Raw genomic sequence first — 21,952 nt, 5'->3', positions numbered from 1 at the left:
ATGTATACAATACAGATCTTATTATTACATTTACAAGAGTCACCAAGGATGGCACTTGTTTTTTCCTACTCATGAGTTCAGAAAGGATGGCAGGACTTTATAGTTAGCAAGACAAAAAAAAATGGAATCCCCTTCCTAAACAATTCATGTATGAACATTGCATAGAAAAGAACTGAATTAATAACAGTGGAAAAATTATTAACTATTATGCTATTATGCCATCTTTCTGCCAAGGAAAAATGCTTTCTCCTCATATCTGCAATTTTATTCTTGGATTACACTATGCAATTAAAACTGTCTTTCCCTTACAAATTATGGATTCATTTCCTACTACCTTTATCATCTCTTTCAAATGCTCCTAACATAGGGGAAATGTGTATATTACATCCTTTCTCCATTCTAATTTTGAAATAAAACAACTGTGATTGCATGCTTATTATTTCTAATATAGGTATGAATCAAAATCAAATATGGATTGTTTATGGAAATTTTGATTTGCCTCTATATCTGTTTAGTCAAGTTGTCATAGAGATTACTCCTAGTTTCCCTAATGCAACTCAGGCAGCAGATAATAAAGTAGACTTCTCCATAAAAGCATGGACAAGATCAGAGAAAATCTAGGTCCTTACGATATAAAATAGGAATCAATAGTAAAAGGGCAACTCTTCTTTATAAAATTATCTTTAGCACTGATACTTATGAGGATATAATTGTGAAGGGAGATCAAGTGTTTTTAAGCCTTAACTTCCCTGTACCTAACATAAGATACCTCAGATATTTACAAGAATCAAGCATGGCCTTTTACTATACAGTATATTTACCGGCATTTGAAGAAGAACACTGATTAGAATAATAGTTATTTTGTTTCAGATCCAAGCCCAGCATTTGGTCCTTTTAGTAGCTAATCAGATGCCAATAGGACATGGTCATAATAGTTTCCACTCATATTCCCCTGGAATTTCTCACAGAGAAATACTGTCTATGTTTCAGAGGTCATATATAACTATTACAACTAGTAACCACTGATAGCTTTATCCTCCATGAATTCACTTGATCTCCTTTAGCGCCTCCCAAATTGGTGGCTACTAGGGTGGCAAATATCCCTGCCAAGCATCCAAATAAATTTGTTTACAGAAAACAGCACCTTCCAATATTTTTCTCATATTCAATGATATCTAATTTAGCAAACAGTGGTCCTACTAAGAGGATATTGATCACCTGCAGCCTTGCCAGGATGCTAGCCTTCTTGGAATTTGAGGAGTAACTCCTGGAGCAGGAGACACTGCAGAAACGTTTGGTCTTGGAGAAGAAGGCATCTTTTGTGCCCACAATACCACACATCTCACAGACAGCTGAGAAAATACAAATACAGTAAGATTCAACAGCAGGAAATTACTTTAACCAAGAAAGCACAAGGCTACATCCAGGGAGCATTAAACTAGATTGATGACAACATCCTTCACAAAGCTATGAAAAATATACACAACATTATAATTTTCATTATTTTAATTAGGCCTAATACTACCATCAAGCAGGATAAAAACTGAGGGCAGCTAACATAGAGGAAAATAAAGGGCTGCTCTTATTGGTTAACAAAAATCATGCTTGTCTTGCAGTATGAACTAGCAAAGAGGTTGCTTTAAGATCCAGTAGGAGTAATCAATATTGTTCAGTTCTAATGACTGCCAGAAGCACCAATCAGATTTGATAAGTACATAAATAACAGAACTATCTTTCAGGAAAACAGCAAATATAGTAGAGAATCCCAAAACACAACACAAAATGGAATCTTCACCTCTAATACTGGTTGTCTAGATAGATCCAAAGATCATATACAAATTTTCATCATGGAGGCTGCTCAAAAGTATTCCATATAACTACCTCACTTGGAGGATACTCCGAATCATTCCATATAACATTGTTTCAAGAAGATACTCTAAATTATGAAGTATGTTTATGTAGGGATAACCAATGCAAAATGCTAGGTAGAGCATCATTTGTGGGAAGTTAGACTTGGACGCATTACTGATGTTCAAGTTGCAACCAAATGTATCGGGAAATGTTTTTATGACCACCCACTCTCCCTTTGAATAGTAGGGATCAACTAACCAGATACAGGATTTTGTATTAACTGGACATAAGATGCTGAATCCAGTTCTATACCACTATCATTAGGTTGATTTTTTTGGAATTGCAAATTGTGAGAAACTACTAGATATAATCCAGAATATGCCATAGTTCACATATATATCATCTTAAAGTAAAGCTTTAAGTAGAGCTTACATCTAACTGCTTACATTCCAGAATGTTTAATCATATTGCTCTACTAACCTGAATGTGACCCTCAGTGAATACACTTCTCTAATCTTGTCTGAACACTTTATACTAAAAAAGTGCATATGCACAACATCAATTTCAGGCTACTATAAGATAGTCATGCAAACAGCATATTACTTAGTGTATTATATAATTGCATAGAAATCCTCTTCTATATACAACTTTCCATAAAATATTTGTGTCAACATTTTCTAAACAAAGGTACACACTATAGATTTCCATATGTATGGCCTCCTACATGAATACTGTAGAGCTGGGCAGACACACTCTCTAACCACTACCCCCACTTCCCCTTTTGGCACAGAAGGTGTTTCCCTAAATAGAAAATAATGGAAAAGGAGGAAGAGAGGAATCCCAAATGCTAGTAAAAATGATTTTATTGGAGCTGCTCCTACAATTCCCAAAACTGAACATTTTGGAAATTAATTATTATTTTAAAGACACTCTAAAGACAAAAACCACCACAAATTTTAGTATGTAAAATGACATACGTTTCATTGCCAGGCTAGGCAACATCTTTAGCGCCATTGCCTAGTCTGGCAATGAAAAGTCTGCAAGAAAACAACAAGGCTCAGAGAGCACCAAGGACTCCACAGTTCAACCCTGAGCTACAAAAATTTCGCTTCGATTGGTATGACATACAATATTTATGTATCTATCTACCTAATTAAAATGACTGTTCTCTTTGTATACACCCTGATTTATTAAGTGTCTAAAACAGTCATGGCAGGATTATCTCCACTGTGGCCATTGGACTTACCATAAATATATACATAAAACAACTTTTTCCACCAATCCTGCAAATGGACAGACACCTCCTGCAAGTGTTCACCTACCAGCATTCATGTTGTGTATGCCATACAGGGTTTCTATCCTAAAATGTATATGGGGAAATCTATTAGAGCTCTTAGGATCAGAATTAGAGAACACGTAGCCAATATAATAAAGCTCAGAATAGGATCCCCTTTAAGGAAACACTTTTTAGGTAAGAAACACTGCATCTCAGATTTGTGTGTTTAGGTCACAGAACACCACTGAGGTGAAAATGAGACTGTTTTACTATTAAAAACAATGAAGTTTTTTTTTCTGAATAGTCCCATCCTTAATGAAGACTTAGAGTGTCTACCTTTGTTTAGATTTAGAATGTCTTTCCCTTCAAGAATTTTGCCCTTGCAATCCCCAATTCTCTTTTTCACTATAAATCACAACAGCTGTTCTCAACCTCATTTAGTTTTGCATAGTGTAGTAAATGATCAGTTTACAGACATTTTAGAAGGTAAAACCATTTTTGTGCCTCATTTTGACTGTGGGAGCCTTTTCACCTCAACTGTCTTCCTACATTGGAAGTAGATGCATGCAGTAAGTTTTAGGAATGTTCATGTTCCTTGTAGATGCTTGTTTTTGTGCCTCTTGCATTCTTGCTGGTGGTAATTAAGCTAAACAGATAAAAGAACTTGGTTTTTAATAAATATATTTGTTTGACTGTTGATTAACAACTCCAGGCTACAGATAGTCCTCTATTAACTACCACAATTGGGACCAGAATCTCAGTCGTTGAGCAAATTTGTCATCAAGTGGATGCCCACGTGACTACTTTGCTCAACTACCACAATCCCAGCACTCCCAGTTGCGGTCATTAAGTGATCTCCTGGGTTGTTAAGTGGACGGAGCAAAAGAGCTGCCTGCCAAAGGGCTTCCCCTCTCCTCTGTGCAGGAGGGGAGGGGAAGCCCTTCAGCAGGCTGAAGGAATGAAGCTCAGATCCTGAAGATAAAGCACCCTTCCCAAAGCTGTGGTTGCTTGAACAGTCGTTAAGTGAGGATTACCTATATGTATTTCAGATACTTCTTGAAACAAAGTATACATAAGAAAAATACTAAAAAAATATATTTTAGTAACCTTTTGTGTGTTGTAAGCCATTTTAAGGAATAGTCCTTTCTTCTGTTTATTTTTGTTAGAGTACCCTTGAGAAAGGAATTCATTTCTGAAATGTATCAGGCTCAGTAAAATCATTGTTACCGGAACTTGGGATTCTTCCCTCTTTTTCCCCCTTAATAGAAAAATATTTTCATTAATTCTCTGTCATCAGTTCTCATCTACATCCTACAGAGAGCAAGACTGCTTCCAGTTCCATGAGATGGGCCCTTCCATTGCCATAGAAGAGAATAGTGGTACCTGGCTCAGATCCGTTACCATCTGGCATGTGGGTGCTGGGGATCTGGATCTGCAAAGGGGATGGAGGTACTTCCCCAATCTCATGATCTGCTACTTCATTCTCACTAGAATCTTCTAGACAGGAACTGCTGCCACTCTCCTCACTGCTGCTGTATGGCTGAAAGCTATCATAACCCCCATAGAGATCCAAGTCATCCTCCTCTTCTTCCTCAGCTGTCTGCTCCAAGGATGAAGACTTGCAGCGGGTAGGAGATTCCAACTAGCACAAAACAGACAACAGTATCACAAATAATTCACAGGGTAGGACAGATAGGAGAGCATTACGGTCTCAATATTAGATTCCAGTGATCCTGAAAGCCCAATGAAAACCTACATTCTACAACACCATGTGACTATTAGCAAAAGGAAAGAGAAAAATTCATTGCAGGAGCATTCTTGGGGAGTAGAAGAGCAAGGATCCCCCACACAAAGAAAACAGCAAAAACATGAATGAACAAAATGTATGCACATTAAATAAAAAAATTCCATAACCTTATTTTGATTTATTTGTCAGTGAATACCATCCATATAAAATGATATAAATGTATCATCTGGGGCCTCATTATAGTTTCAGGAATTGTAGGATTATCCACCTATGTCCATACTGATTTGCATTCTCTTGAGCTTTTGTTGTGGAATCCCTGTACAGCCTAGGTAATGCTCAGTAGATCACCTTAAATCCATTCAAAGAATTATTAGTGCTAGTCCTGGCTGCCATCCCATCTGCAGTCCCACCACTGTGTCCCAGCCCAAACAGTACATTATAAAGGACAAATATAAATATATATTACATTTTGGGAAAAAATGCCATGATCAATATTTCCACTGAGAGTCCTCCAGAAAATACACCCAGGTTTCTAGGGTCAAATTAGCTAGTACTGCTGTGCAATATTTGGATTTGTTTGGGCTTTGGAACATATGGAAGCACAAACATAGCACCTCATTGTAGCAGTTGGACACAGCTGCTTTAATGAGTTGCAGACAGGTGCTGTGCTCAAAATCCCACTCGTTCCAAAACACCACTTCTCAATCAAAGAATTTCACAGTACTATTAGCTAGATGCATTTTCAGGAGGAATTGAAAGTTTACAGACACTTACTTTGATCCTAAATGCACTAAATAGAAAGTTTACACAATTCAGTGATTACAAAATTCTGTTCCTCTGTATAAGTGGTTTTTTCATCACAGCCATGAAAACATGAGAGCCAGTTTGGTCTAGTGGTTAAGGTGCTCAGCTAGAAACCAGGAGGCTGTGAGTTCTAGTCCCACCTTAGGCACGAAAGCCAGCTCAGTCACCTTGGGCCAGTCTCTCTCTCTCAGCCCAACTCACCTCACAGGGTTGCTGTTGTGGGGAAAATAGGAGGAGGAAGGAGTATTAGGTATGTTTGCCGCCTTGAGTTATTTATAAAAAAATAATAAAGGTGGGATCAAAACAAAATAAATAAATAAACATGATTCGCTTCAAATAGAAACAAATGTCTTCCCAATAAAGGAGAAAATTTCTATAGGAATTGGGCAATTGAACAGAAGCAATTCTGCAGTATTTTAAGTAGACAGAACATTATGTGCTTTCACTTCTGCCAGTCTTTCTAGACCTGTACTTATTTAATAAACTGCAGTTTCACAAGTCATTAGAACAGCAACACAGAAAAGCAGGAACAACAGATGATGTTCAATTATAGTATGCATGATTGTAACGATGGCTAATTTTGGGACAAGTTCAGTAAGGATATTACAGAATATTTGTTTTTTCAAATCAAGAATGAAGATACTAACTTGATTCTCATATTTCACTAAGCCATAATATGATTTGCTTGGTTTACATTTAGCATGCTGCGTGAGCCCAGCTACCGTAACTTGTAAATCACAGAGTATGACTTTGTGTATTTTATGAACTTAGCCAGTTGTGGTGTGTTCCAAGAATAAGCATGGTTAAATCAGAGATTAGCACACTACATGAACCTAGTCACGGGCACAAGTGTGCTTAGTTGGTTTGTATAAGTAAATGCAATTTAAATTACTAAACAGCAGGTGGCATAATGACTTGCTTCTGTCCTTGCTTATTATTGGGATACACAGAACTATCAACTTTATAGTTTCAGAAGATTAGTATGTCAAACAGGCATGGACACCAACAGCATTCTACTGAAATTTTCAGAGTGCCAATAAGAAATATGTGGCTACACTGTATAGCAATCATCTAAATCCTCTTAAATATTTCAATACAACATCTCTACTGGAGTCTCACAGATACATGATGGACAACTGTATCTTTCAATACACAAATACTTTCAATTTCTAGCACAGTCTTTTAAAAGTGTTACTTTGTAACTGGCTCCTGGACTGAGAAAGAGAAACTAACCGATTTATCAATTGGTCAGAATGAGACCACTTTTTCTTAATAATTAATGTATCCTTACGACAGAATTGAGTTTCATACTTCTATTGATGCTTATGAATTGAAATTATATAGGTAGTTATTTTAATCAAGCATAGAAGTCGTGAACAAGGGAGCTTATATTTTGGGATCAAGAAAAATGCTCTACGTAATAGGTTTACTGTTATGGTCACCAACCAGCCAAAATAAAAAACATGCAACCCACACTAAAATAAAAGTGTAAACAAGACAACGTATAATTATAGTAAGTGTTCTCTGAATAACTGCTGATGAACTGACACAGCAATTCTATATAACCAGTGACAGAATCTTGTTAGTTTGATAATAAATAAATAATGTGAGCTTCTCCACCCGCACTCCACTGAACATTGAACTAATAAGGGCATTATTTAAGTAAAGTGGGGTTCCCTATGAGACTGGCAACATTATTATATGTGGACCACTGATTTTGTCTCACCAGCTCTACACAAACAGGAACATTTGCAGTGAGAATGTTGCAGTTTTTCTCTTTCACTAGCAGCAATGATATGGCATTAAAACAAGACAGAGATTCTTCTAGAACAGTGTTTTTCAAACTTGGCAACCTTAAGATGTGTGGACTTCAACTCCCAGAATTCCCCAGCCAGGAGCAAACCTGGAATGATACAACTCAGCTTCAAGGGAGGATTTCCAGGAAGACTAAAAACTGTGGTCAGCAGAGGGAAAACTAGCTTAAGCCAATAATTAATGCATTAGAAGTTATGCATGACTGATTTTTTAAAATCTTCTTTTCTGTCTCCCAGTTCTGAGAAGATGGGGAATGGTTACAGTTGATGCCATGCATCAAAGTTAATATATGCTAACCAAGCCCATTTACACAAGAAAGTTAACTGTGAACCAGTGAAATCTTTTGCTGATAATTTTACATTTCATTCTGCTTTGTTTTTGTGTTTCCAGTTTTAACTTGTTTTTCTCAATAAACCATTCCCACAACAGACATACATTTTGTACATTCCTAACTCAAATAGCATCCAGTCTTTACTAAATAATAAAATAAGTCCTTTAATTCCACTTATATAGCAGGATCTTACATAAACTTAAATCAGTGGGACTTACTCATCAATAGCCATAACACTGATGATAGCATTCAGATATTATGAAGTTGAATTCTGAAAGCTACCTTGATTCATCAGCATATTAACTACTGTTACTGAACACTTAAGATTAATCTTTTGCACAGTTTTAATAAAATTTATTGGTTTAATTAACTGTGTGATAATCAAGAAGCAAAGTTCACAGAACAAAAATTAGCAGATAATAAGAATTAGCCTACAGTGGTGCTTAAAAGAACCCTTTTGAATTTTCAGTATTTCTGCATAAATATGACCTAAAGAGTCACGAATGAGATATGGGTTGCTACATAAACTGAATAAACAAATAAACATGCAGAGCGGTAGAACGGAAGGATTAAGATGCATCTCTGCAAGAGAAACATGCTCGTATTTTAAGTTTCTGAGGAAGAGGAGGAAAATTTAATGGTTCATTTCACAGACTCCTATATTAAAAATATTTTCGCTGAAAGCAGCACTACTGGTAGCTAGATGTAAGATTGCTTGTGACAGACTGACGGAAGACACACGAAAATATTTACTAATAAGCAAGTTTCAAGAAGCCACAGAGGATTGTTGCGGGAAGAGTGACCTACTCTCCACGTTGAGACTTCTAATTTCAGGTAAAAGGTAAGAAATAAAGCACAGGAACCACAGATGCGGTAAGGAGATTATTCAAGTGAGACGCTCTTTTTCCCCGCTCATAATTACCCAAAGCAAAGATGCCCTGCAACTTTTACGGAAAGTCTCTTCGACTAGGGTGGGCGCAAGTCGGCGAAATATATTTTACCTCGCCTTCCTCCAGTTCCATGGCTCTTCAGCACATGCAAATAACCCAACGCCGCTATCCTCAGCAAGAGGCTGCGGAGCGTGCACCGCCTGCCCCCTCAGGCGCACCCCAGCCACCAATCGCCGAGCCAGTTTCACCGTCCTCCACGCACCTCGAATGCACAGAAGCTTGCACGCGTTCACAGCGTCGCCAATAAAGAGAAAGAATCGACCGCGGCAGAAGAACGGACAAGGATAAAACGACTACCAATCCCAAACTTCCTTCTGCCCCAAGGCGCACTGGGAACTGAAGTCCTTAAAGTGCCAGAGTTTTCTTTGCAGAATTGTGGACTGCCATCCCATCGTTCTAGTCAACATGGCTGCTGGGGAGGGACGTCTATTAGATTAGTAGATAAATACATTTCGGGGATTCCGGATTGGGGAAGTGCTCTATTTCCTCCCCCTCCGAGGAGGAAAAAGGCAGTCCACACAGTGTCATTGCTTCAGTCCGAATGTCTAATGGCTCTTTTAAGGGGAGCTCCCAATCTGTAAAACGGAACGAAATGTTTCTTTTTGCCAGCCATCAGGCAATTCTACTCGGACCTAAGCACAGGCAGCCATATTTCCCATTTCATCTTTTAGCATGTAGAAAGAAGGTATCGCACTTTCGTTACCCGTTCCTCGGCGTATCTTTGGATGTGGACTAATCACTGCTTAAGGTGCCAACTATTCCTCCTTTTTTGAATATTTGCTCAGAAATAAATCCCACTAATTCGATGGGACTTTTATATACAAGTATTCCTACCCAATCTGCAGTTAGTAATTTCTACTGCATTTTGTCAGTAATTCTATGCTGAAACCTAACGATTTTAGCTTTCCCTCCCTACCTCTCTTTTAGATACTGTTTCACATTTCAAAATGGGGAATGAAGATCCTATTGTGTTTGAAGGTTTTCTATTCTTTTGAGCTGAACTCTCAGTTTCTGTCCTGATGTCCTGCCCTAAATTTTGCTCTCCAGATCTGTTGGATTATATCACTCTGGCAATAAATAAACCCAATTTATTAGGATCAGGAGCACATTAAAAGTGCAGCTATTTTAAGGACTAGACAATAAGAGGAACTTGACTGTCATGTTCAAAATTGCTGCTGCCTTAGATATAGTTCGTTACTTTTTTTATTCTTTATTCTCTTTGGCTTAGATTTTTGTAATCTTCCTATATGTTGTTCTCTAATAGCTAGTATTTTCATCATGTGAGGCTTTAAACTGTTTTCTGGTGGGAATCCCTTGGGCCCCATTCTTCTCACTCCTGCATATTTTTGGGGCACTTCCATAGTCACCATCTTCACTCCCAAATTGTCAGAAATATTTTTACACCACTTAACTCATGTCCTCACTATTGCTCTTATCTCTTCCAGCTGATCAATGCAAGGGCACAAAACCAGCTTCCAGCCAGTGCTACTCCACCTACTTGCTAGCTTTTCTTCCCCAGTGAAGGAGGGGGAACTCTCCCTCAATTTAAAATGTGCTACAAAATGGTGGCAAGGCAAATGGGGAAAGCCTTTCCCCAGGCCTTTGGAAACCCTGATAGGATAATGGTGTCATTTCTTTTTGGATTGCCATTTTATTATTTATTGGTTATTGTTCTGTGGTTTTGTATTTGTGTGTTAGATTCTACTGAATTTTCTGTAAGTTTCCCAGAGTCACTTTGGAGGATTTGGGTGGCCATATAAGTGTTTTAAATAAATAAGGACAAAGTGAGAATTCTTGTCAATAGAAAACTGCCAATTTTACAGTTCCAGCATTAGTCCCAAAGCTGTTTTGCTGTTTCCTCCTGCATTGCATCTGATCTAGAAGTTAATCAGCTCAATTAGAGCAGAATCCCAGAATTGTGGGAACATAGCACAGTTCCAATCCCAGATGTATATACATGATGCATATAGAAGCTCCCTAAAAAAGTTCTTCAGCTGACATCCAACAGCTTTTGGTATCACCTTTACACTGAGGACATCTTTCTCTACCCTGGAAGTAACTTTCAATCCATGGAATTCAGCATCACTAAATGTTCTTTTGACATACTAACTTGAATACTTTGTCACCTTGCCTTTCTATTCTGGCAAGTATTCAGGGCAGCTAATCAATCTGAGGAAACAAAAATCAAATGTAAAAAAGGCAGAATAAAATGAAGTAAATCATTTAATGAAGTAAAAAAATTTAACAACAAAAACAAATGTGGCAAAAGAGATGCATCTTATTTTCTAAACATTGGGAAAGTGGAGGCTAAGTACAATTCCCAAAGTAGTGAGTTCCATAGTCTGGGAGTACTGTAGAATGCAGCCTTCTCCCACGTGCCAGAGAGGTGACCTGCTGATTGCAGGGAAGTTGTCAAAAGAGCCTCTCTTGAACACCTTAACAGCCCAGACAGGATTGTACTGGGAGAATCTCTTAGATAGGCCAAAATCATTTAGGGCTTTAAAGGTCAGTACCAATACCTTAAATTGTGCCTGGTAAAAAGAAAAAAAAACAGGAACCAGTACAGATGTTTCCTGTACCCTATGATTCCTGTTCCCTGCACAGTAGCAAGTTAGCTGTCGTTTACGCCAGTTGCAACTTCTGGATACATTGCAAGAATCAAGATAGTATGTAATCAAGATGTGGATATCTGCCACCAGATCTATCAGCTTACTTCCTTGGAATTGCATGGTAAAAAGCAGTAGAACTTAAGATAACATATTGCATACCATTCCAAAGCATTACCATCAGTTTCACATAGTTGTTGAAAAGCACGGGGAACAAGATGGAACCCTGTAGGACACCATAGGTCAATGGCCTAAGAGTCCAAACAGTTATTGCTTGACACTGACATTACCTGACAGGCAGATTGGAATCACTATAAAACAGAGTTTGCAAGGCCAGATCTTGTCAGATGCTCAGGAAGGATACCATGGCTATGTCCAAGGTCAAACTACAGTCTTCCTTCCAAACCCCATTCACTCATTACACATTAATATCACTATCCATCCCACTGAATAAGCTTTATCTTGCACTCCTTTGTCCCCAGTATTCTGTTAATCATCAAATCATGGGATATCTGTATAATAAACAGAATTTTTTTTCCTCTCTTTTCTTGCATGATTGATCACTGGCTTTGGATATAGCAGTGTTCTCTCTGGTCCTTCACTATTTTGCCTTGATAAATTCACCTATGTAGAGGACTCTCGTACCAAAAATACAATCTTTTGTTGTTTTCTGGTTATAAGTTCTTCAGAGAAGAAAACTATCTTCTTATTTTTAAGGTAACGATCACAGATATTTATATAAATAAATATAATAATAAAACAATTAATGACATTATAGCCAAACAGAAATGTACAGTATATAACAACAACAAAAAACCATTATGCTAGAGATATAATAGCATGAGAGGCTCCATTAAGAGATACAACTACATTTTGAAAATAGAAGCCATATTGACTTAATTTGGATCTCTTGATTTCTTACAACTAACCTCAGTGATTTTGCTTGGCAGTAAAGCTGTACTGTAATCAGAGAACTATAAAGTTGGAAGGGACCCACAAGGATCATCTACTTCGCAAGATTGTCCAGGCTTTAACTGAAGCTTGTAGTGAGGAATTATTAGGTGAAGCTGTGTATGATACAAAAGGATGCCTTATCTTCCACTAAATGACTAATTATAGGAAACAGTTTAATATTTGGCAACCCTATTACTTTCTGTGAATATAGTAATTTTCAAACTACTTCAAAAACAGCTTAAGGGTAAAATATTAGAAGTGCTTCTTCACAATTAAGCAAGGAAAATGTTATAATCTTTTCAATGGACTTGCCGACACTTCCATCCCTAAGGCAGAAAATTTTAGATACATAGCTTTTGCCAATGATGCTGTTGTTAAAAACATAAGGATAGGACATGTTTAAAATAAGAATCCTACACATCTTGTTAGGATACCTTGAGGCTCAAGGGGGTAGTTGGAGACACCAGGAAAGTGGCAGCAACCTCATGCAATTTTACTATTTTCCTGCGTCATTACATTTTCGGAAATGCTGAAAGGTAATTTAAAAAGAATCCTGGGCTGCTGCAAGGCATCACATTGCCTTCACATTGCTTTGACATAGCCCCTAGTCTACTTTGTAATAGGGAATACAAACACAGTCACATATAGTATTATGAAAGTATATGCTACAATATGCAGCAATGCAAAAATATGATTTGCTCAGCAGAACAGGAGCACCAAGGCAGAATAAAGACACAATTTTTGCTACTTTCTAGTCAGTTCTTTCTTTCATATGCCACTACTGAACCTAGATTATGGTAATCCAATTTAGTACTTCATTAAGAAAACCCAAGTTCTCATATTTGTGCGCAATGATGTAAAATGCTTGCATAACTGAACTGCAGGATAATGTACCTCTTCTTGAGAAGACAGCCAAAACCTACCACAAAGGGATGTTCAATTTAAAATTGTTATGGAAGTGGATATGGCAAATATTTTAGAAGGCCTTTTCAATTCTTTAGTACCAAAAATAATTTACATACAAAGGATAGGTAGCAGATTCATTATACATCAAGACTAAACAACTAAAAAGATTCTCATCTTGCCTCATCTTAAGGTTCAAATGAAGAGGTGGCAGATTTACAGCTAATAAGAGCTATTAGCCAAGATCCACCAACTGGAGTGTTATGTTGAAACTATATATATTTAAACATGATTCCAAGTTGGAATTAATTTTGAATAATGAAAGTGGAGATCACAGTCCTTCCATACAAAATCTTAAACATCAGCTGCATCATTTAAGCCCAGGGGAAATCAATCAATCTATTGCTACTGTAACTAGGAGTATGAAATCCATGTGAGCCACTGCAAGTCCCTCAAAGATCTATCAGTACATACAAAGGGTGTACAAAAGTCAGACCCAGACAATTTATTATATAAATTACATTAAATGTTGAAATTGATTGCTATTTGACATATGACCTTTGAACATTCCTAAGTACAGTAACATTTTCACTGGGAAAAAATTAATAAAATGTAATGTAATGTATCGGCCTATGGGGCCTGTAATGATCGGCCTATGGGGCCTGACTTTTGGTGCACCCTGTAGATCTATCATCCCCAGTCTGCTGTTCTTTAGAAGAGCCAGGAAGACCTGGCTCTTCACCCAGGCTTTCAGCAAGGGAGAGTGAGACCTCTCACTTCATTGCACTTGCCATCTTTATCTTTTATCTTTTATTGTAATTTCTTAGTTTGATTATTGTGAGCTGCTCAGAGTCATTGAGAGTCAGGTGGCATTCAAATTTAAATCATCATCATAATCATCTACCTTTTTCCTACCTTTTTGGCTTAAGTCAGATGCCAAAAATGTTTTACCAATATGATGGTAACACTGATCACTGATTTTGTAGAAGAGTGGGAGGATGCACTAATTTGCCTATTTTTAGAAACAGTTTGCTCTTTAGGAACAACTTCATGATTAGGTATACATTGTCTTGATACAATTATGATATGCAAATCAGAACTAAGTGGATTTAGTTGTTTTGACTAAGTTAAGAATAATAAATATTTAGGAAGAAGAAATGGGTTCTTTCAAATATTATCCTCCCAAAAAGTCACATCTGGTTATTTGACAGTGTTATTTTTACTAATACCAACAGAGTCCAAATTCCATACTGGCAAGTTCTTTCCAACTCTTCTCTCCAGCAACTGAGATACGTAAAATTCCTCCACTTTCTATTTCTGCCTCAGCGTGTCAGAGAATTAAAGAAGGTCATGAATACTCCCATGCATGGGTAGAGGCAAGAGTTCTCAAAGTCGTGCTATTTTTACCTGTAGAGTCAAGCATAATATTTTATGTAACTCAGAAATATCTATTCATTCCTTTGATTATCTCAGGATGCTGGGAAAACAAAATATACGATAGAATAGAAACCAATCCAGACATTGTATTTGTGTAGATTTGCAATCTGCAGTATTCAGTACTCTCATTTTTGTCTTCTACTGTCACTATCCTTTATTAAATTTTAGACCTTAGTTCCTCAGTAAGGTAGAAGTTTCACTATTTTATAAGGCACCAGTCCATTGGAGTTGGGCAGCCAATAAATTTAAATAAATAGGTATTAGTATCAATATGAGTAATTCCTAGAGACATTGATCATTTTATGGTAGAGATTAGTAAGTAGGCCAGCTGCACTGCTATATCATTTGTAATATTCTATCTTCCTAAATACACAGTGTATTTGGAAATGACTTTTTAAATAATTAATTAGCGTTGGCTCTTCTTGACCTCCCTGCTGCCTTTAATACCATCGACCATAGTATCCTTTTGGGTCAGCTCCAGGAGTTGGGGGTGGTTCACCTCCTTCCTCCGAGACCGGTCCCAGTTGGTGTTGATAGGGAGCGAGAGGTCTGAGCCATGGCCCCTATGTGGGGTGCCGCAGGGTTCAGTGCTCTCCCCCCTCCTTTTTAACATCTACATGAAACTGCTGGGTGAGATCACCACCACGGGATGAGGTATCATCAGTATGATACCCAACTGTACATCTCTGTCCTGGGCAAACTAAGTGATGCTGTGGATGTTCTTCCACAGTGCCTGGAGGCTGTGAGGGTTTGGATGGGGAAGAACAGGCTTCAGCTGAACTCTGGTAAGACAGAGTGGCTGTGGGTTGGGGGATCCTCTGTATCCTGGAATATACCATCATTAGTCGAGGGGGCTGCACTGCCCCAGACTGACTTGGTGTGCAATTTGGGGGTCCTCCTGGACTCACTACTCCTGCTTGAGCAGGTGGCAGTTGTGGCTAGGAGGGCTTTTGCTCAACTTAGGTTGTGCTCTAGTTGTGCCCTTTCCTTGATTGGGAAGCCCTTCTTTCCGTCACTCACACCCTGATCATCTCCCGTATGGACTACTACAATGTACTCTACAAAAGGCTACCCTTGAAAAGTATCCAGAAGCTGCAGCTGGTGCAGAATGCGGCAGCACAGGCAGTTATGGGCGCCTCCAGGGCTGTGCATGTAACACTTCTGCTGCACAAGCTGCATTGGGTGCTGGTGTGCTTCCAGGTCCAATTCAAAGTGTTGGATTGTTGACCTTTAAAGCCCTTAATGGCATAGGCCTAGGTTACCTGAGGAACTGTTTCATCCCAATTACATCGGATTGTCCCACCTGGTCCAGCAGGAATGGCATGCTGCAAACCCCGTCAGTTAAAGAATTCCAACTGGCGCAGTCGAGAAGTACCCTTTCTGCTGTTTCCCCCGCCCTGTGGAACATCTTGCCCCCTGAAGTGATGGGGGTGGTTGGTAGCTTGAGGACACTCTGCCTTTTAGTTTCCCCTCTTTTATCTTCTATTTTTTGTACTACTATTTTTATAATGGTTTTATAATTTTTATTTGTAAGCCACCCAGAGTCACTTTTGAGAGAGACGAGCAGCATATAAATTTAATAAACAAACAAACAAACCCCAACAGAGAGATATTTGATAAGGTACTCATCCAACACTTTGAAGGCACATAATTCACATACAGGTAATCCTTGCTTAACAACCATTTGTTTAGTGATAGTTTGGACTTATGATGGTGCTGGAAAAAAACCCCCAACAACTGGTCCTCACACTTACGACCGTTGCCGTGTCCCTGCAGTCACGTGGTCACGATTTGGGCGCTTGAGAACTGGTTTGCAATTATGACCGGTGTAGTGTCCCACGATCACCATTTTTGACCTTCCTGGCCAGCGTCTGGCAAGCAAAATCAATGGGGAACCATGATTTGCTTAATGACCATGTGGTTCGCTTAATGCTTGCAGTGATTTGCTTAATGACTGCTGCCAAAAGGTCATAAAATTGGGTCAGATTTGCTTAATGACGGCTTCACTTAGCAACCAAAATGCTGGTCCCAATTGAGGACTACCTGTATGTCTGGTTTCTCAATTCAACAATGCACTCTAGGCACCTATCAAGCTAATTATTAATACTGACACTAGTCTTGACAAAAATCCCTAATCTTAAGATTGGGAAGTAGGCTTCTGAGTTTAGATGTTATCATGAAAGAGAATGTAACCTTCAGACACGCATATCTGAGACACCTAGCATGTTTCTATATCAACCAAAAATATGATTATGAATTTAACTCAACTGAATCAAGAAATGCCACGTATCTAGTTCTTCTAGGGCAGCATTTCTCACTGCTGATTGTAATAAAATCATGAAAAGTAGCATAATACAAAAGCTGGATCCATTGGCAAAAGAGCTTAAGATTACTGTAAACATTAATTAACTGCTATATTATGTTTCCAAATAGAGCATGTAGTTGGATGGATTTAGTATAGATAAAAATGAAGCAATAATGATTGGGTATTAAAAATAAAAAGAAAAGTTGAAGTTAGTGAAATTGTTACTCATCCAAGTTCTGTATCTCTTTTTACTTAATATCCAATCATGATTGCTCTATTTGCTATTCTAAAAATACACTGGTCATTCCTAGTCATACCCAAAATAAGAGCCTGACTATAGTTTTGAGCCAATCTAAAAAAGGACGCAAGAGGCCATATATAATTTAGAAGACCTTATCTTTACTAGCACATGTAGACACCAAGATGACAGGATTTCTGTGTGTTACTACCTGACAATGTAAAAAACTTCCTCAGATTCTCAGGTCCACAACATCAAAAGAAATCAAGATGTTTGCAGATCCCTTGTATAACTGTAATGTATTATCAGATGTGTAGCTAAGTATTATTTACTCAATTTAAGTTAGTGGGCTTCAAAATACAAAACTGCTGTCCTTGGTGAAGGGTGAATCAAAGCATTTTTATAATTAAAAACTGTAACTGCTGGAGGAGTCCATGTGCCTGAAATTTTTCATTACTTTCCAAACTCTTGAATCAGAGTGCAAAGCAACTTCCTGAAGGGTAAGCCTGCATAGCTCAAAAATCTGCACAATGAACATGTTTGCTTGAGGATGAAGTACGACCAAGTCAAATATGTAACTGGGATCCCACCTGGATATTAGAAATGTCTGTACTTTCCAAAGCACAAATAGAAGCACATACAAAGGCACAGCAAAATGGACATTGATCGTATTCATTACAGTCCAAAACACCCACCTTTAAAAAAGACCAAACACAAATATATGTACATTAATTGGATTGCCATAGGTTGTCTATAAAAGCATACCATCTTCTTTCCCTATTGTAAAAAAGCACCAACTGTAGGGAAAAGAAGAAGGGAAGCATAAAAAAACCAGTCTGTCTCACACAGTTTATTTAACAATAGGTAATAAGAAATCAATTAACAGTCTATACAGTGATCGAAAGTTCATATTTATAAGTAATCAACTTTAATTGCATGATTTACAACATTTGAGGGTTTTTTGCTTTCTATTTTCAAGTTTTACAGAAAATGGAAGAGGAGAAAAAGGGAGGGGAGGGAAAGAGAAAGCAAGCATAAAGAAGAAACCCCAGGGATTTTCACTCAGGTTAAAATTTTACCCTTGGAATAGTTTCTTACCCTCTTAAGTTTTTTCCTTTGTTAGATGTAAAAATAACAAAAAAATCTTTCAAGAAAACAAACCACAATATATATACTACATCCATTTGGCAGCTGCCCCCATATATTTGCAAAAAAGTTGTCTTTTCTACATGTACAAATTTTAATACTTGAAGTTTAAGCTCAGACTCTGGTATAGAAAATTCTTGGAGGACAAAAGTAGACTTCAGAGGGGAGACTGGGTTTCTTAATATTTTTTTTTTTTTACAGTTTTTAAAAGAATTGACATCTTTCCAACCAAGGAAGAAAAATTGGTATTTATCTTTAATATATATTTATATATATATTTATATATATGCACTGTAATTTTAAAGCAACATTCACCTTTTTTTTGTCCTCCAGTTTAGGTAATGTTCTGTTTTTTTTTTGTTTTGTTTTGTTTTTTTGCAGTAGACAAGAGGAAAACCAGAATAGGGAAAAAGTTAACCATTTGCCTCAGTAAATTATAACTATCAATATTACATATTTTCATTAATTTAAAAAAAATAAAACCTATTGGAGGCTAGTGAAGGAAGTCATTTGGTCAGCAGCCAAATAACTATCCGCTCCCAAGCACCTCCCCAACGCACGCGAAGGGAAAACAAAAACAAAAAAAGGACTGGTTACGATCCCAGCCATAACAAAAATATATTTTCTTTGTATTCCATTGTCCCCCACGTTCAATTTGTTGGGTTTTTTTTTTTAAACCACCAACTACTGTTGCAGATTTCAGATGTATTCCAGGGAAAATGTTCTGCTAAGAAAGATTCAAAAAAATTGTCTTCAGTACAAAAAGTCTTGAGAAAATAAGTTTTTTTTTTTTTGCTCCCAAAATGCTACAATGTATCTTAGCGTATGTCTAGTGTACTCTGTGAAAGATTTGAATTCAAGTCTGAATTATCTGAGCTGAGTCCCAGTTCTGTGGCACTTGCACCATGGAGCCCTGCCATGCCTGGATTGCTAGCAAGCTGAGAAAGCATTGCACTCTGGTCCGAGCTGGCAAAGTGCCCTTGATCCATGGGGTTAGCCTGGGCAGCTACCAGTCCTGGATGTGGGGAGCTGGTCTGTGGGGAGACATGATGTGGAGAAGGTTGAGGCTGCATCCTAGGGGAAGGGCTGGAGTGGGGTGGCTGGGATTGGGGGCGTGGTGAGGGGACAGGCTGTGGAGAACGAACTTGATTGGTAAGCGATGATGGAATCTGCTGACCTTGTAAGTGTGGGGACTGGGCTTGATTAGGAAGCATGTGTTGCTGAGGACTCATAGGATTGGGCTGAGCTGGGGATCCAATTTGCTGTTGGAGTAACCGCTGTTGGTAAGCCTGCTGCAAATTTGATCCCGTGTCTGCACTCATTGCCTGAGGAAGCTGGCTCATCTGTCCCATATTTCCTTGCTGCAACTGCTGCATATGATGCTGCATTCGTTGCTGCTGCTGCTGCTGCTGCTGCTGGGGATACCCAACTCCTTGGGGCTGTTGGAACTGGTTATGATTGGCTATGCCAGGACCTAAACTTGGTCCTGTTCCTTGCTGCTGCTGCTGCCGCTGTTGTTCAATTATCTGTCGTCTTAGCAGGAGATCCCGGAACTGGGGAGACATTCCCGAGTGATTCATGTTCATTGGCTGTGCCTGAGGATTCATCCCACCCATGGTTTGTTGGGGTGGAGGCTGCTGAGGTGGTGACTGCTGAGGCATGCTAGGCCTCTGGACACCTGCTTGCATTGGATTCATGTTCTGTATGGCTGGATTTGGGTGAACACCTTGCTGTCCTGGCATGGTCTGCTGCTGCTGCTGCTGCTGCAGACCTGGCTGGCCCTGAGGCATTCCAGGCTGTCCTGGCATGCCTTGCGGATTCTGGTTCCCAGCATATTTGGCAGCCCGCTGCTTAATGAAAGCAGCTAACAACTGGGGGTTTGAGTGCAAGATGTTAAGCACCTGCTGCTGCTGCATGGGAGAGCTGGGAGACCTGAGAGTCCGCAGCAGGTTTTGTAAGGCTGCCTGGGGCAGAGAACCTGGTTTTGATGGAGCTGTACCAGGTACCTGACCCATTCCTGGTTGTGGTGACATATTCATTGGCTGTCCAGGTTGGGCCATTGACATCATTGCTGGTCTTTGCATTCCTGGCTGCAGTTGCTGAGGCTGTGGCAACCCACCCTGAGCCCATGTTGGCTGCTGCTGAATTCCTGTTGATCCCATCCCTTGATCTATGTGCCCACCAGGACCTCTGGCCATCTGAGGTGGTGTTACACTCATAGGCTGTATTGGATTCATTTGAGGCATCTGGTGTTGAATAGGCCTCTGGAAGATTGGAACATGAGCCATCTGCCGCTGGTGATCTGCTACTCGTTGTATCTGCATGGCTATTTCCACTGCAGCTGCAGGAGGACCCTGGATAGGTGGCTGAACAGTCTGAGGAGTTGTTGGAGGAGTTACCTGGCCACCTGCCTTGCCTTGGGACACAGCACCAGGAGGTTGAGTTCTTGCAATGCTATATGGAGGCATGTTATTAGGAGGTGCAGATTGTGGCTGTGAAACAGGCTGTGGTGGAGGCTGAGGCTGTGGTGTTTGAGGAGTTGGTGGCTGCTGGCCTGTTGGAGTAGTTGGTGTGGCTGGTGTTGGTGAGGGCAACCCTTGCTGTTGTCCTACTATGCCTGTCCTCTGCATGCTTGCCATCCTCCTCCGGAGCATCTGGGCCTGCTGTAGGCGATGCTGAAGCTGTTGCTGACGAAGTTTATGTTTGATATTGAGGCAAAATGGCACTGGGCACTTGTTCTCCTGGCAGTGCTTAGCATGGTAGCAGCAAAGAGCAATTAGTTGCTTGCAAATTGGACACCCTCCATTGGTTTTGCGTTTGCAACCTTTGGTGTGCTGGACAACTCTCTTCATCTTTTGACAAGATGGCAGTGAACAGTTGGCATTGCGACACTGGCAGGCATGAACTAAAGACTGGATGCAGCGCTGGATGCTCAGGCGACGTGAATCACCAGGACTCTGAGTGGTGGCTGTCTGTTGGTTGTTGCTTTCATCATCAATACCAAGGCCCAGTTTCTCCATCTTGTGCTCATGGTTTTTAGTGTTATAGCAGGTGATGCACAAGTCATAATCCTAAACACAGAAATGATTAGTCAGATACTTGGAAATGTAGGCCTACAGAAGTTCACTAGTTTATCAACTCCAAATAACACAGTAACATTTTAACATGAATTTAAGGCTGCATTATTTTTTCTACCAATCTAAAAATGGTAATGGTTAAGTTATTGAAGAAAAAAATTCTTCTATTTTATGCACATATTTGTCCAGATAACAGAAAATCTTATTAAAATACAGCAGGCCAAAGTAAAAAGCTGGACAAGTTAAAAAAACCAAATGCTTACTGGAGTTAATAGGTTACAAATATCAAAAGTGTACAATGAAAAAGCATACAGAAAGTAACAAATACATTGGTACTAATACACCAAGAACCACAAATGAAGGGCTATCTCCTATTTCATATGGATGTGGTCTTACAATGCTTGAGCCCATGGAGTACTCAGGTAAATAAACAGGAATCTTACTAAAAAGAATACATTACCATTTCATGAATCTCTGTCATATTATTAAGTTCTCAAGTAGAGAGGGGCTAT

General features: G+C 39.0%; 2 protein-coding genes across 4 annotated transcripts in view; both read right to left on the bottom strand.

The window, feature by feature from the left end:
* Positions 1 to 9,038, bottom strand: part of L3MBTL2 (L3MBTL histone methyl-lysine binding protein 2) — a 34,066-nt gene extending 25,028 nt beyond the window's left edge. The window contains exons 1-3 of one of the 3 annotated variants that reach the window (XM_063308213.1): positions 8,826 to 9,038; positions 4,511 to 4,769; positions 1,219 to 1,352 (exon numbers count right to left, since the gene is read on the bottom strand). In XM_063308213.1, coding sequence (XP_063164283.1) covers positions 1,219 to 1,352; positions 4,511 to 4,769; positions 8,826 to 8,846 — 414 coding nt within the window. In that variant the 5' untranslated portion in view covers positions 8,847 to 9,038. The remainder of the gene's footprint in view (positions 1 to 1,218; positions 1,353 to 4,510; positions 4,770 to 8,825) is intronic. The other 2 variants (XM_063308210.1, XM_063308212.1) reach the window with 2 other exon arrangements.
* A 9,014-nt stretch (positions 9,039 to 18,052) lies between these two features.
* EP300 (E1A binding protein p300) overlaps positions 18,053 to 21,952 on the bottom strand; it is a 76,227-nt gene continuing 72,327 nt past the window's right edge. The window contains exon 31 of the mRNA XM_063308197.1: positions 18,053 to 21,434. Coding sequence (XP_063164267.1) covers positions 19,182 to 21,434 — 2,253 coding nt within the window. The 3' untranslated portion in view covers positions 18,053 to 19,181. The remainder of the gene's footprint in view (positions 21,435 to 21,952) is intronic.

Source organism: Candoia aspera, chromosome 7 (genome assembly GCF_035149785.1).
Source record: "Candoia aspera isolate rCanAsp1 chromosome 7, rCanAsp1.hap2, whole genome shotgun sequence".
In the NCBI taxonomy this organism is placed as follows: Eukaryota; Metazoa; Chordata; class Lepidosauria; order Squamata; family Boidae; genus Candoia; species Candoia aspera.
Note: the sequence above shows the minus strand (reverse complement) of the source record. Positions and strands in the feature narration are given on the sequence as shown.